Genomic DNA, 16,275 nt, shown 5'->3' on the forward strand with positions numbered 1-16,275 from the left:
TCAATGGACACAGGCCAAGGAGCGATAATAGCAAATCGAAAAGATGAATTGAAGATTGAATTGCAGAATCGAAAATTCAGCAAAGCAAAATCAGAATTAGAAAGCAAAGACTGAAATGAGATATGACGCAAGATAAAAATTATTTAGGACGGAACATGTCTGCTCCACAAAATAGTCCAGAAACAACTTTCGCATCCTTCCAGGATTGTTAATGCCATCCGCTTCTGGTTTGGACAAAATGATGAATTTCCGTATCTAAACAGTTTTATATATATCGTGGCCGCTGCGCGCGCTGCTCCTGTTGCGTGACCAACGGCACGACCGCCATATTAGTAAACCGTGCTGAGTTTGCATCCGTATATGATTCTTAGCGAGGTAATTATTCGCGTGAAATCGTACTTTGGAAGCCCAAACATTGTTGCATGCTAACGATCAGGGACGGATGTGATTTAATTCGTTCGTTTATTGTCACAGAAGACAAGCTGTCGACTGGCGTCTCGCAGATTTAATACTTCACTTCATCTCGCAGAGCTCCGGGCTCCTGCTGCACGTTGCCAAGATGATGTACACAGTAAGAGACGTCGCGTCACCGGCGCATTATATTTCTTGACATAATCTTTGAGCTTTCTCTAGTGAAAATGCTGAAAAGTCAGCAATTTTTGTTTTATCCCCACCAAGAATCGACCGTTTCTGAAATAAGTTTCAAAATCCAAATAAGTGGCAAGATGTTTATTTTTCTTCAAAAGAATTCTTCGATAAATTTTTTTAAATTCAAGAATTAGAATTGAAAGCTTTTCATAAGCTTTCACATTATAAACTTTCCATATTTTGTATGCTGTTTATATTTTTGTTGAAGAGATTGATTTTTTATTCAATCTAGAATGCGAAATATTTTTGTAGATTATTTGTAATTTTTTACTCTCGAATTTATATATGCCTTGAATTTGCGTTTTTTATTTGATTTTGATTTCTTTCTCTCCTTCAGGGGACAACTGCTTCGCAGGATACCAGATTCAGTGACAAGGAGAAAAAACTACTGAAGCAAATGAAATTTGGAGATTCTTTGACACAGAAAGTAATTAACAGTTATTATTTTTTTTATAAATATTTAATCTACTTTGTTAGTAAACTTTGTAATAAATTTCCATTAATAAGAATATCATAAATGTTTTAATCTCTGATGACCAAAAACTGAATTAAATTTTATGCTAAGATTTAATTACTGTTAATTAGAAAAATCAATTTTGCTGTTTATTTAAATATCAATTAACATTTTTATTTTTAATACTGAATGCCTCTGCACTTGGAATTCCAGTTAATAGAATTTATGTACTGTGAATGTAAATATTATTAATTTACAATTATAAGATAATTTATAATTATAACTGGAAATTTTTTACATATTTGTCATAGGTGGATATGAGCAAAGTGAAACTTGATGTGATTAAGCCATGGATCACAACAAAGATCACGCAGATTCTAGGGATGGAAGACGAAGTGGTGATAGAGTTTGTGTATAATCAACTTGAGGAGAAGGTAAGAGATGTATCACATTTAATTTGAGTGAAATTAGATATTTCTTGATAAGAGATACATTTTTAGTATCGCAGAGCTTGTGAAAAAGCTAATAATATCAGTCAGTAATGCAGTCACTTGGCTTTTTCCCCTCATCATTATAGGAGATCGATAAATATGCATTATTTCAGCACGATGTTTTTGTACAAATTGCAAGTATACTATCCAAACTCTGCGCGATGTGTCGAGTTTGGATAACACAAAGCAATGAGGCAGACATACTTTCAGCCTTTTGGCATATTTGCCACATTGTTTCTCTCTCTTTTTTTTATTTTTTTTATTTTTTTTTTTTATTATTCCCATAAGTTTCATCGTTCCTCAATATACAAGTTTCATCGTCCCATGTTTTTAGTCGACCTATGTATTCCTTTCCAAGCATATCCACTTTCGACAAAAAAAAAAAAAGAAAATGAGAAAAAGAAAAAAAAGGTTAAAAACTGATCTATAGCTGATCCTGCCACATTGAACTGTGCAAAGTCAGCCTTTATCATATGTATTTGAATTCCCCGTTAGTATAAGTAGAGACCGTTGGTGGGGCCCAACCCTTTTGTCCAAATGGCATTCGGATGTGCTCCTCTCTACATCCGATTGGCCGCCTTTCTATCAGCCGTCAACCCTAGTGTCAGCTGTGGCAGTTGGTATCTCAACATCACCTTAGAATCGTCAACAAATCTTCGGCTTCAGCAGTTACTGTCACCACTACTGTCACCGCTGCCGCCGTCATCAACATCGTCACGACATCGTGAGACATCGCGAGACATCGCCGGTATGCCCAGGCGATACTTTCGTCATTCTGCTGCTTCCTCGCGTTCCTTGTCGGAGCTACATACGGCCTGCCGATGTCTTCCTACAACAGAGCTGCGTCACTTTCGTCCGTGTGAACTGCCTCAACCGAGGTAGTTTGTCGTCGTGAGCCGCAGGACTTTGAAAGCCCTGCAGCTTTCGCTCATCCAAGGAGCTTCGACTACCCGATGGCGTCAACTTTTCCTGATCGTCTCATCCCGAAGTGACATCCGCGTGTCGATTCGGGAACTTTCATCTGCCGCAAACTACAATTCTTCGTTGGAACCGCCGATGTCGAACTCCAAGTACAAAGTCGAGCGTCAACCTGGCGCTTACCGCCGAAACTCGGTTCGCGAAGGACTTCAATATTCTTCTGGATGTTCTGTCGGTTATGGCATGATTGAGGCGAAAACGGCGCCCGGAGGTATCTCTACACATGGTTTGACTCTTTGCCACTGTCACAGGTTGGTAAAAAGGTTGATCCTTTTATACCACATTATATCTCTCCGATATTTCAGAAAATGTCCTTTTCGTCCGATATTCAATACATAAATGCTTCTCTCTCGTTTCAGCATATGATCAATGAAGGGTGATGAGGTATCGGTCTAATTTTTACTATTTACATTTGTCTTAATTCTTTTTTCTCCTCAGCATGTAACTTTAATGCAGGTACGAAAGAGTGCGATCAACAGCATTGGTGGTAAGGCACGCTTAGATATAATTATCTGCTTTTTCGAGGGGGAAAAGCAGTTTGTAACAAAATAGGAATATTGATTATATCAAAATTTCTGTCAAAATTTAACGTATTATTTTTGTTTTGTCATTAAAATCTATTTGCAAAATTTTTTGTTATTTATATATGGAGAATTAAGTTTGTACGTTATATATTTTACAGTTTCCTGACCCCCGAAAAATGCAGCTCAATCTGACAGGCTTCTTGAACGGTAGGAATGCCCGTTCTTTCATGGGTGAATTATGGGACCTCCTGGTCTCTGCTCAAGAAAGTGTTACGGGTATTCCGGAGACTTTCTTACAACAAAAAAAAGATCAAATTAAAAAGCGTTTGGTAATTATCAGTTTTCACTTCTATGTAATGATTGAAATTCAAAAGATTTATAAATTTATGATAAATACACGCTGCATGATGATTGTTAAATGTGACTCTGATAATGATATTACATGTAATTTTCATTTATTAAATATTCAAGAAATCTATAGAACATTTACATGACAAATTCTATTGCAATATCTATATCAATATCAATATATATATTTTTAAACAATATTTATAATTTATGACTTGATAATTATTTTTAATACTTATATAATGTTCAAAGTACTTATACTATGTAAAGTACTTGTACTTCACTGCCATTGGCTACACTTATGAGTATTACTTGAAGTTTCTTAGAAATGGATGAACAATTGAATTGCTATATTTTGACATTCAATGAAATGTTCAGTTGAATATAACCAAATGGATAAGATTAATTTTAATCTAGTTATATACATAGTTGTAACGAAACGATATTTTGTAAACACAACATTAATTTATAATATGTCGTAATATATTAAATTAGGAAGAGCAAGAAAAACTTCAAGCATCATTGGCAGAAAAGGAGAAAGAAAAGGAACGTGAGAAAGAAAAAGACGATGCTGATAGTAAAGTGAAGAAGGAAGAGAAAGATAGAGGTTCATCGAAGGAGCGTAGAAGGGATCGAAGTAGGGATCGCGATAGAGACAGGTATAACTGCGGAACCATTAAAGAAAATGAGAAAGTTTTCAAAAAAACATGATATATTTATATATTTTATTTATCTATCTCTCGTTACTTTATATAGGAGCAAAAGGAGCAGATCGCGAGATCGACACAGAGATCGTGATCGATCAAGCCGTAAAAGAAGATCTGTTTCGAGATCACCAAGTAAAAATTCGAAGGACAACGGGAAAGATATGCCCGAGATTAAGATCGAACGAGAAGATTCACCGCAACCGGAAAATGCTATTCCTTTGATGCCAGTTAAAACTAAACCGTAAGTAAACAAAATCAAATTTGTGCATTACTAAAATATTCTCCTGTTTATAAAGAAAAAAACGAGAAATATAAATGTCTTTGCAGAGAAGCTGCAGTTGCAATATCAAGATTGCAAGCTAAATTGATGAGTATTGCTGATGGAAAAAAAAAGAACAATCGTACGCCATCGCCGGAATCATTGGAAAAGTCAACGAGAAAATCGCGTTCTGGATCTAAATCACCAACAGCTCGTTCAAAGAAATCCAGAACCAAATCACCTAGTCGAGATTCGAAAATACGTCGATCACGATCGCCTGCTTCAAAATTAAGACGATCTCGTTCCAAATCGAGATCTAGAAGATCTCGATCTAAATCGAGGAGATCTAAGTCGCGCTCGCAGGAACGTACAAAGTCCAAGCGAAGCAAATCTAAATCGCCGAGATCACGTTCACGATCGCGATCCAAGAAATCTCGATCCAAGAGCGAAGACAGAAGCAAGTCGAGAAAATCGAGATCTGATTCGAGCGATTCGAGATCCTCCAAGTCTCGCTCAAAATCTTTAGAGAAACGTAAAGACAATGGAGATTCCAATAGAAAACGTAATGGTAGTACAAGCAGTAGTTCCGCATCTGAAGAAGAAAAAGATGCGAAGGATAAAAATGACTTTGAGATACGAAAGAAGAAAGATGGCGTGCAGGCTAAGAGATCCTACAGGAAAACCAATAAAGACGATAGTGGCAGTGATAGCGACTCTAGTCGGGAGAGGAAATCAGCTCCTAAAAGAAGAAGTCCTTCGCCACGCAAGGATAGAGGTCGATCTAAGGATAGAGATAGAAACAGATCACGGGATCGATCACGAGACAGATCACGAGATAGATCGCGAGATAGATCACGCGATAGATCACGAGATAGGAACCGAAGGTGAGATTTATAAACCTTTAATTGGCAAAGCTATCTAAAAGAAATATATGCGCATGTTTTATACATATATACACATATATATATATATATATATATATATATATATATATATATATATCTTTCATATAACATTACACACAAAATAATTTCTTGTATTATCAAGAAATATAATCGTGTTGCATCCAATCACGCAATACTATAATGCAATTATTCATGATATATTTTATTTTTTTATTTGTTACAAAAGGTTTAATAAAAAAGTCAATATTGAGTTTATATAAATTTTCTTTTATGTTAGAAGATCATTGGATCGGGATCGCGACAGGAGACGGGAACGCGAACGCGAAAGGGACAGGGACAGATTGGACCGATATAGCGGCAGTCGTAGTATGCGACCACCTTCGGTGCGCAGGCCGCCTAATAGGCGCAGGTTTGTGTGCTTTTTTTTGTAGATTAAATTATCTTTGCATTGTATATATGAGAAATTATTTCAGTAGTCCTCCGCGCAGAAGTCCGGCAAGATATCGTCGTAGGTCACCGAGTCCCGAAGACAGACGTCGCAGGAGATCGCTGGATCGTCGAAGACGGTCATCGGAGAGACGCGACAGACGCCGTTCACTCGATCGACGTGGGAGCCGACGTCGTTCGCCGGATGGACGGGATCGATCGAGCAGGTACGATAGATCTTCCTCACGTGACAGATCAAGTAGGCGGGATCGCTCCAGAGAACGACGAGACAAGGATCGTAGATCTAGATCTAAGGATCGTAGATCGAGATCCAAGGATCAGAGATCATCGGTGGATCGTTCGAGAGACGGGAAGCGGTCTCCCGATCGTTCGAAGGATACCAAGGATAAGACGAAGGACAGGAAAGTGGATGAAAAAACTAAAAGACCGCCTGATACAGGATCGCGAAAAGAATTGCGAAACGGCCGATCTAAGTCAAGTAGCTCGGAAAGTAGCGAGAGTAGTTCCTCTAGCAATGAGGATGAGTCACTTAGGTGAGTGAAATTTTCACTTTGAACATGAATATCTTCATTTCATGGAGTCTACGATCAGTGGATAATAATGAATCTATGGATATTCGGTCGTGATGTATTCGTGTATTATTCGGTGGATAAAATGGATTTTATAAAAAATATGCTTATGCTATGTCTACAGGAAATCAGTCGAGAACAAAACGCCGCAGGAGAAGCGAGAAAGAGAACGTGAACACGTGGACGATGCCAAGAAAAAGGAGAAAGAAAAAACTGCGAAAGAAGAACCTGCTAAGCGACCAGAAAAGGAAATTAAGAAGATGGAACCCGTCACTACGAAAAAGCCAGAACCCAGTGTTTCTCCTAAGAAACTTCAAGTTACTTCACTTCCTATTACTAGACATAGAGTAAGTACATATATTCAATATTTTGATTATTATATAGATTAATGGAAAAATTTAATTTTAATATTACACACACACACATACACACACACACACACACACACACACACACACACACACACACTTTATATCATATATACTATATGTGATATAAAGTATTTATATACCATATTTTAAAACACTATTTGTTATAAATTTTATAAAAAAAATTTTGTTTTTTTTCTTATCAAGTTCTCAAAGAGTTTGTCTCGTACCCCCTCGCCGTTTAAGAAGACTGAAGACATCATGGCAGTAACAGTCAAAATGAAACAGACGATTAAGTATGTTGCAAGATACGTATAAAGTTATGAGTAGTAGTATTCTTATATATAATCATTATATATGTATATTTTATCTACAGAGAAGATATTAAGGATGATTCACTAACAAAAGTTGGAGAAGCGAATTTTACGGCTGGAGATACTTTCCCTCTAAAAAAGGATGAGAAATCTTTAAAAACAACGAAACTAGTAACAGAAGATAAAAAAGCTATTCAGAAACCATTGGAACCTTCATCCAAAAAATCTGTAGAAGTAGCTAAAAAAACAAAGAGAGAAAAGCGCGATGGTTCTACAGATAGTGAAGATAGTGATGGTGAAGGTAAAAATATACATTTTAATTATAACTAATAATAGTATGTTAAATGATAATATGATAAATTAATATTTGTTCTGTATTTATATTTTACAGGCAAAAGAAAAACAAGAAAGATAGAAAAATCGAAGAAATCTAAGAAAGCTTCAACAGATGAAGATAAATCTGATAAAAGCAAAGCTGGATCTAGTTCAGAATCTGAGGATGATAGAAAACATTCAGATAAAAACAAAAAAGCCAGAGATACTAGTCGAACCGGTAAATTTTTTTTAAATTAATAATTGGTGTAGTTAATAAAATATTTATATCATATAATTTATATATGTAAACAATTTTATTATTCTGTTACAGATTCAGTAGATGATCGTAATAAAGATAAAAAAGATAATAGAAAACGCGAAGCCATTGAAAATGATTCACGAAAGCGTTCAAGGAAAGAAATAGAAGAAGAATTGAAAAAATCAAAACGATCGCGGAGAGATTCTTCTTCTGGTGAAGAAGAGCAGAAGTCTAAAAGAAATAGAAACGAAGACGATAGATCCAGATCTCGGAAGTCAAAGAGAGACTCTAGTTCTGATGAAGAACCTAAAAAAACAAGGAAGAGGAGAGATACTTCATCAGATGAAGAAAAATCTAGATCGCGAAAATCCAGAAAGGATTCGACAAGTGAAGATGAATCTAAATCAAAATCAAAAAAATCCAAACGAGATTCGAGTTCAGATGACGACGATCTCATCGATAAAGATTCAAAGAAGAAGAGGAAAGTCGATGATAGTTCGGATGATGAAAAGGTGAAAAAGAAGCGTAAGAAAAAGGCGAAAACCAGTACAAGTGAATCAGAGGTAATGATTTCGTGCAGGAAACAAATCAGTTTTCTGTAAACATTTGTTATTGAATTTCGGTTTATTTCTAGGAGAGCGAAGTTGAAGAAAAGAAGAAAAAGAAAGAAAAGAAGCACAAGAAACATAAGAAGCATAAGAAGCATAGAAAGCATAAGAAGAAGAAGGTTGCGGATTCAGATGAATCTGATGTAAGTGAAGGTAATACCGAAGAACTGGAAAAGAAACTTCGGGAAAAAGCGTTAAAGTCTATGAAAAAGGGACATAGCATTGAACGAAGTGATTGAGATTAACGTGATCTCTAAGAATGTATCGTGCGTGTATCTCTGTATCACAAAACATTTTAATTGTATTATGAATAACTTTCGTTTCTTAGTAAAATAATTGGATTGGATCTTTTATCACTCAATCCCTTCGGAACAAAATTAGAACGACATACTGTGAAATAGTTTTCGTAAATGTATTGACAAAAATATGATGTTCTCTATTTTCTTCATTTCATTAAGACTTACCAGAATTAGGTAAAGATTCATTTTCTCAGTAAACAATGTACAGAGTGTACTTATTCGTATTGATATGAATATTCATATGTATGCTGATGTAAAGGTTTTATATGTTTTGAGAATCTGATGGAAAATATCAACTTTAACTATATACTTTCAGACTTTAGTTCCTAAGTAAGTTCAAGTGAAATTAGGACTCGTATACACAGCGATTTGTTTGTGTTAATTTGTATAAAGCTTAATTTTCATTGCAGTGTTTAGAAAATAATAAATAGTATATTTGAGTGATAATATTACAGCAACATTTGTGTGTACAAGTCGAACAACAAGCGAAAACCCACTTATAAAAACTGTGTGCTCCCGAATGATATAATCGTTTCTATTTTACAGTGACTCCTAATTTCTCCTAGACATCAGAATCGCCATACCGAATTTGCAGACGTAATATAATTTATTTAATAATTTACATAATTTACTAGTATTAAAAAAAAATATAGAAATATTGAGAATTATAATACGTTGTGTTGTTCACAAATCTCCTACAGTTCGACATCCCTTTATATAAATGTTTTATTAAAAATATGCATTTGAAGAATTTAAGAATCATTCAACATAGATTCGAAATCTGGTGAACAAATTAACTTATTATTTATTGGACCAAGATTGACAAGATCGCCGCTTGAAGATTCGGAGTCTATTTTTACAGCTAAAAGATCCTGAAAAGTAATAACAATTATATAAGCTTGCTATAGAGATTGTATCTTGTTTAAATTAAAATACAACTTACCTGTTGGAAACGTTGTTGTGATCCAATATCGACGAAAAAACTTATTTCGCCAAAACGTAATCTTGCTTTGCCCGATTTAAAAATTTCAAGTTTACCTATAGGACCACTTTTTAAATTGTTTAAAATACAACGTTCGGTTTTTGTTTTATCATCACTTTCACTAGAAGTATTTGAATCATTAGAAGTATTTGGTTGCTTTGATCCTGGTTCTTCTCTACTAGATTCCACACCTGGCAAAGATTCTGGAAACTGCCGATCAATTCTTACAATTAGATAATATCTAATATGATAATTAATAAGAAACATGTTATTCTTACCTGTATTAATGTATAAGAATTAGTTTTGTTTTCAATTATTTGAGAAATGGTAAGCTCTTCCTTTTGATCCTGAAGGCCTTTCTTTCCTTTTTCTACATCTATGACTATAAGAAAGAAAATATATGAGTTTGAAGAAATTATTAAAAAGAATATTCTGTACTTACTTTCACCATTTTCCGAAATGACTGGTTTCCTATCAATTTTATAATCAATTTTTTCATAAATATCCTTTTTAATTCTTGGTAATATAAGAGGCTTTATTTTGTTCTCAATATCAGGACCATCATCAATAAAATCAAATGTTAATAGGTGTTCTAATTTCTTTTCTTTTTCCGTTTTATCAGTAGTCTTTTTTATATCAAATTTAGGTTTCTCTAAATATTTTGCGGCATTTGCTGTATTACTAGATTTGGAAGTACCTTCGGACCTTCTACTAATGCTAGGTGCTGAGTATATTCCTTCTGACCATACACCAACAGACTAAAATTAAAATATAATTTTGTGTTTTATATTGTAAGATTAAAACATGCATTAAAGAAACAAATAGTTGTAAATTCAGATTTTTCAAACAAATTCAGTTGTCTATTTTCTTTTTCCTCGTTTCAAGTATTAGATGTATTATGCTGTTTTTTGAATACCAAGGCGCATAATTTTATTCGACAATATCTATTATTACTTAACAATGAATACAATTAAAATTTCTAACAATTTTTTAAATTTTACACAATGATTAAACTGATTGATAATTAAATATGTGAGGATATTCCAGCTATGTTAAAAGATATTTAGTATACTAGTACTACCTGTATTATATTTCCTCTGTCCCCTTTTCCACGTCCTCTATCTCCTCTCCCTCGTTCTCTTCCACGGTCACTATGCCTTAACTTCACAGGTTCATTCTTAGTTGCTGGATCGCTGAAATCGAATCTTCTTTAGCATTTCTCTCTCTCTATATTATGTCATAAATTAATATAACTTACTCTTTCTTTTTATTTCTTTGTACATTAAGATTTGGCATATACACTTTCTTTGGCTTCTCGGTCTTAATGTTTCCACCTAATGTCAGGTCTCGTGGTAACCGAAAAGATGTCAGTCTCTGTGTAGTTGTGGGTAACCCTGGCTCCATTTTAATGCTTGATACTCTTTCTGAAAGGGGTGTCAACGATGTTGAAGATGTTGACATTGACGATGTCGACGGCATCGACGAAGCAGATGTATCGGGCTCTATCTTTACTTGAATATTGTTTGAATTGAATGATTTGTTCGAAGCCATGTTCAATGGATGATCTTTAATTTGTTCCTAAAGTATATACAAATGTGCTCTTATTTTAAAATATTTGAACGTAATACGATTTTCTCTCTCTTTCTTCTATTTTCCACCTCTTGATTCCACAATATTTCACAGTATTCCACAAACTTTCATCAGAGTGAACTGATATTGTATTCTGCAATATTATTATATTTTATCATTCAACAATTAACCTTAAATATTACTAAAACAATTGTCATATCGTTTCAATCCTTTGACTATAGAAATATTAAAAAAAAAAAAGAAACTGTATAATTAAATGTGTACGAAATTAATACCTAAAGTTCGTGATGAAGGTATGCTTCTCACGCTCAATACCACACGTGTTTTACCATGTTCTCTATTTTCAGGTTGCCAACCAAATCTCGAATCTCGATGCACATAACCGCATGACACTCGACGCCATTTTTAAATCTAGAAGAAATCGATAGATCGCAAAACTGAGAGGATTCTCTAATTCTCGTGCAATCGCTAATCAAATTATAGAACTAGTAAAAGACACCTATAAAATACATGGGAAATATTCAAGATAAAGTTAATTTTCTTTTGTAATTAAGTAAAAAAGTTAATGTCAGTTGCAATTCGTATTCAATTTCTATTTATTTCTAAATATCGAATTCTCGTGAAAATCTCTCTTTTTTTTTATTTTCAAAGTTGTTTAACTTTGGTAAGTTAAAAAATGATAATTGAATAATAATTTATTATATTTTCCACTTCAATTAATTACAAACAAATTATTTTCTCACATAATTTAAATTAGAGCAGAGAATAGTTTATACCTTTTCAAAATTTATATCTTTTCCATTTCTTTTATATAAATTATATAGATCCAAATATCAAAAAACTATGAACTAAAAAAAATAAGACTTGGGCGACAATTTTCCTTCTCAGTATATTTTACATATAAAAATACACAAAAATTTGTAAAATTATAGAAAAATTGGAGGAAAGAGACTATATATTTATTAAAGCAAGTTGTATTGATTTTATATCTGAAAAAAGTCAAAATACGATTTCTTTTTTAAAGAAGATTACTTATTTATTAATTAATTTATTGCTATTTTACTTCTAATGAAATTTTTGCTTTGTGAATGAAATTTTAGAAAAAGGACTATGCCAATAAGTAACGTTAAAAAATGTTAATTTTGTGCAATTCTAAAGAATGTTGTACATTAATGCCGTTTAGCGATATTACGGTGGGAAAGGAAAACAGTCAATACAATTACGGATGATAACGGAGAAATATCTAAATTGTCTATTTATATTAAATATAAAACAAATAGACATTACTGTACATATTCGATGTCTACACAACGAAGCTGGACAAAAGAATTTCCGCGATAAGAAATGATAATCATCGCTAAATTTTTTTATCACTAATACGACGTGATATTAAAAGACATTTTTAATTTCTTAATTGCGATAATAATGGCAAGACTTTGCAGAAAGTTAAATCTATTCGATTTGAGAGTTAATCAATACATTAATAAAAAAAATACTTTAAGTGCAAGTAAAAATTTCAAGCTAATTTTTAAATTGATTCGGAATTATTATCTTGTGTTTCGTTTATTTCCATAATAATATTTGGAAATTCAAAAAAAATGACGAGCCTATCCTGATTGTTTTTAAGCTAAAACTATATAAATTTTTATAAGGCGTAAAAGTTGACGAGCGGTATGCAAAATTATTAAATTGCCTTGAAAATTTTTTTTAAATTTATTTAAGAATCCGCAGGAGTGAGAGACCAACTTCAAGATTATTCCTTATTTATAGATAATTATGTACACAAATACATGTTCGAATTCAACCATATTTCATCATATAGAAGTAATATTTTTACATAAGACTTTTTGTTATAAAGCTATGAAGATTCCAATCGGATTTTGCAATTTGGTTCTTAAACATTTACAATAAATAGAAGTATCTGCACTTGACTGTACCTGCACTCTGAAGTACAAATCTAATTACACATCAAACGAATTATTTATTTTTATTAAAAAAAAAAATCGTTCTATAAAGACCCGCAAGTAATTCTCCTGATTATAAATATCACAATTACATTGCAAACCTCTCAATATTTTAGTCATAATATGGATGAACAAGAATTCATCTAAGACAGAGGTCTCCACGGTCTCTCAATGCCGATTCTGAAAAATCTTTGATTTTTTTAAATACTTTGATTTTCAAAACTTCGCATCCTTTTCGCGCTCACGTCCGCTACGCCGGCAGATAAGCGGTATCCGCGGCGCGGCAACCTGCGGAAGACGGCAGCGCGGCGTCGGCGCCGACGGCGACATTTTCAGGATGGTTAGTAGCGGCAGGGACATAGGCAGGAGGAGAGCACCGCCGGTACGGATGAGGTCATCGTATGGTTTTTTAGCCGCGCCGCGCGCCGGCAGTCGCGACGCGGAGCGCCCGAACGCCGGCTGCTGCTGCACGCGTTCCCGCTGCCGCCGCCGCACGCGTTAGGTGCCGAGCGCGAGCGGTGGTCCTGCTAGGCGAGCGGGCGAGCGAGCGAGGCGAGGGAGCGAGCTAAGGACATGCGACGACCGTGCCACGTGCCACAGCGCCGTGCGTTTCAGCGTATTACTCGCGAGTTCTCACTCCAGGTTGTCCTCCGGCAGGAGGTGAAATCGGAGCCCGGCATTCGTTTCGCGCTTCGTCGCGCCTCCCCTCTCACCCCTTGCACTCGTAAATGGACGGATCCCGTGCGAGTCCCGCGTGCCGGGGGTTGTGAATCCCCAGAGGAATCTCCGGAACACCGCTTCACGACGCTTCGTAACGCGACCGAACGATCCGCGAACTCGATCCCACGCGGTCAACATGACACGAGGGCTCGTTTACGGGAAATTTAATTTTCTTTTATATGCGGGGTGTTTTTTTTTTTTTTTTTTTATAAATGGTATATCATGGGAAAGTGAGTGAGTTCTGTCAAGGGTTGAAGTGAATGAAAAATCTGCGAGGATTAACACTCGTGCCCTGCATGCGGGCTGATTGTAACTTTCGGGAAAGAAATACGAGTCAAATTAAATTCTGACAGAACGGAACGGGTGACCTTCTGACTTCGGGCAATTTTGTCGGTTTATTTAATTTTTCCGCACGCGAGTACTCTTTATTTTTATAAATTCAACTGCTTACTTTCACGAGAAACGTGCGTTGATAATAAGCTATATTTTAGAGATATTTCTGCCTCTCGACGAGTGTAATTTGCATAGTGAAGACTTTCTTCGTGTGACGACTGTCCTTTCTATAATCCCATACGATTATTTTTACAATGCACAGCTGTTGCGTGGTGCATACAGGACATCGTCACGCATGATAGTCGTATTCGCGTTACCTGCGTGTTAGAAACCGGGAATCGAAACCGGTACAATTTCGGTGAGTTCATATTTCTACACTACAGCGAAACAAGACGGTAATCTCTATATTTAACTACAAAAATTTACGTAAGGATATACATTTCCCATATCTTATCTATATATTTCCTTATCTTATCTTATATAACATCGAATTCGTGTCTTAAAATTCGTCTCACCGAAATTATGTTGTTATTTTTACCTATCGGTGTATCATGATTCAAATTTTATAATCCGATATATACATTCAAAATCATCGATCTATTTGTCGCCGTTGACAGAACCCAATATCGGTTTCGGCTTGCTCGTAGTGTCGAAATCAAAACTCATCGAAATTACGAATAGTTCCGATTCTCGAACGTGGATCTGCGAAAAGGAACGAATCGATTTCGAAGCATCGTTTCTGACTGCGGCCGTAGAAGAACGGATTTGAAGTTCGGTCAGCAGCGGCGTTCTTAAACCTGTTCTGTACTCCCCCTCAGACATCGGATACATCGACGGGTTTTCGAGCAGTATCCGAGAGCGTGTCTTCCTGAAAGTCTCTCGCGTCTTTCCTTTCAGAATCCTTTCATTAGGCCTCCCGCAGCCGCGGATGAGTTATTTTGCGCCTCTGATACTTCGCGCTTTTCTCGCGAACGTGTAATGCGCGAGATATTCAAACACTTCAAATTTTCGCGTATACATAAAAACTATTGATTATTGATTTTTTTAATGTAACGAAATTAATGTCCTCGCTATTATCATCTCAAATAAAATCTAACGCTACAAGAATATAGATGCGCACACAATAAAAAAAGATAATTGCATAAACATCTCTGAAATAATATTATTGATATACTTTATATATATATATATATATATATATATATCAGAGATGTTTATATAATTATGTTTTACTGCACATCTATTTTTATTTTTGTAGCATTAGATTTTATTTATGATGTTAGTAGCAAGGACATTAACTCTATCACATTGAAAAAATCAGTAGTTTTTGTTTGCGTTGGAGGTACGAATATAACAATAAAGAGATAATTGGATTTGACAGTGATTGTTCAATTCTACGAAACGTCGATGATGACACATCGTTTATAAATAGATAAAGATCATGAACGCATGCAAGCATTTTGCGATAAGCAGTTTTTAGAAAGCATCAATAAAAGAAAGAATAATAAAAAATATTTCTTACAAAGTCATTGATAGTGACTTCAAAAACACTTTCGCTATTCAATGTCAAAGATATCAGAATCTATAATTGCCAGTAGATATTACAAATTATTAGATATTCTTTTGACACGTTCTTATAATAATATATATCTTAAATAAGAAATGAAATATTACAGATGAAATATTAGATGGAATATTATGATGAATAAATTAGAATATCAATGATACATATAAAAACTGCTTTTAATAATGCAATTAAATATGCATTATACTTGTATTATTGAAAAAAGGCACACCTAGTTTTTTAATTTCTTGTTTAAATATTTCTTTTAAATAATTTCTTCTATTTGCCGTAAGTTTTAAGTTGATCATATTTGAAAAAAATTATATTAAATAATATATTACACTATATATCAATTAATTTGTTATTTTAATTTGATGAAAAAATATTTTAATTTGATAAATCAATTATCTGTTAAGCAATCATTACAAAAAAATATTAATCAAAATTTCATTGCTGCTAAAATAATTATCATATGCTCTCCTTAATCTATTTTATATTTTTATATTTTTGATAATATAACAAATGTAGAAATATTTTAAAAAGAATTATCAAAAATGAAGTTTATGATTAAGAAATAAAAAATAATTATTAATAATATAAATTATATTATTTGAAAGAAAAGAAAAATT

General features: G+C 34.2%; 2 protein-coding genes across 8 annotated transcripts; one reads left to right on the plus strand and one right to left on the minus strand.

Annotated features, from left to right (window-relative positions):
* The first annotated feature begins 252 nt into the window (after nucleotides 1-252).
* Srrm1 (Serine-arginine repetitive matrix 1) lies at nucleotides 253-8,940 on the plus strand. 7 transcript variants are annotated; one of them, XM_011636065.3, is made up of 16 exons: nucleotides 253-375; nucleotides 475-571; nucleotides 986-1,075; nucleotides 1,414-1,536; nucleotides 3,254-3,424; nucleotides 3,939-4,102; nucleotides 4,200-4,391; nucleotides 4,478-5,293; nucleotides 5,592-5,723; nucleotides 5,788-6,294; nucleotides 6,455-6,677; nucleotides 6,906-6,994; nucleotides 7,075-7,313; nucleotides 7,404-7,565; nucleotides 7,659-8,149; nucleotides 8,221-8,940. In XM_011636065.3, the coding sequence occupies exons 2-16, from the start codon at nucleotides 560-562 to the stop codon at nucleotides 8,431-8,433; spliced, it is 3,624 nt and encodes a 1,207-aa protein (XP_011634367.2). In that variant the 5' UTR covers nucleotides 253-375; nucleotides 475-559; the 3' UTR covers nucleotides 8,434-8,940. The 7 variants fall into 7 exon arrangements, with proteins under 7 accessions (XP_011634367.2, XP_011634373.2, XP_011634369.2 ...); XM_011636071.3 differs by having other exon boundaries at nucleotides 5,788-5,967; XM_011636067.3 differs by having other exon boundaries at nucleotides 5,791-6,294.
* Nucleotides 8,906-11,492, minus strand: RpIIIC53 (RNA polymerase III subunit C53). The gene is made up of 7 exons (XM_011636064.3): nucleotides 11,341-11,492; nucleotides 10,734-11,198; nucleotides 10,557-10,668; nucleotides 9,918-10,233; nucleotides 9,754-9,857; nucleotides 9,437-9,685; nucleotides 8,906-9,365 (listed from the first exon to the last, which is right to left on the minus strand). Exons 2-7 carry the CDS (start codon nucleotides 11,024-11,026, stop codon nucleotides 9,246-9,248), a joined length of 1,194 nt encoding a protein of 397 aa, XP_011634366.2. The 5' UTR covers nucleotides 11,027-11,198; nucleotides 11,341-11,492; the 3' UTR covers nucleotides 8,906-9,245.
* Nucleotides 11,493-16,275: the final 4,783 nt, after the last annotated feature.

The sequence above is a fragment of the Pogonomyrmex barbatus genome, unplaced genomic scaffold (assembly GCF_055798465.1).
Source record: "Pogonomyrmex barbatus isolate J1 unplaced genomic scaffold, ASM5579846v1 scaffold1, whole genome shotgun sequence".
In the NCBI taxonomy this organism is placed as follows: domain Eukaryota; kingdom Metazoa; phylum Arthropoda; class Insecta; order Hymenoptera; family Formicidae; genus Pogonomyrmex; species Pogonomyrmex barbatus.

Bases quoted from the DNA above. Each gene is read 5' to 3' on its own strand.
- Srrm1 (XM_011636065.3), top strand. The intron at 5,294-5,591 runs GTGAGATTTATA...CTTTTATGTTAG, and splicing joins TCACGAGATAGGAACCGAAG to AAGATCATTGGATCGGGATC. The intron at 6,678-6,905 runs GTAAGTACATAT...TTTCTTATCAAG, and splicing joins TTCCTATTACTAGACATAGA to TTCTCAAAGAGTTTGTCTCG.
- RpIIIC53 (XM_011636064.3), bottom strand. From the start codon at position 11,026: ATGGCTTCGAACAAATCATTCAATTCAAACAATATTCAAGTAAAGATA. The intron at 10,669-10,733 runs GTAAGTTATATT...ATTCGATTTCAG, and splicing joins CAAAGAAATAAAAAGAAAGA to CGATCCAGCAACTAAGAATG. The intron at 9,366-9,436 runs GTAAGTTGTATT...ATTACTTTTCAG, and splicing joins CACAACAACGTTTCCAACAG to GATCTTTTAGCTGTAAAAAT.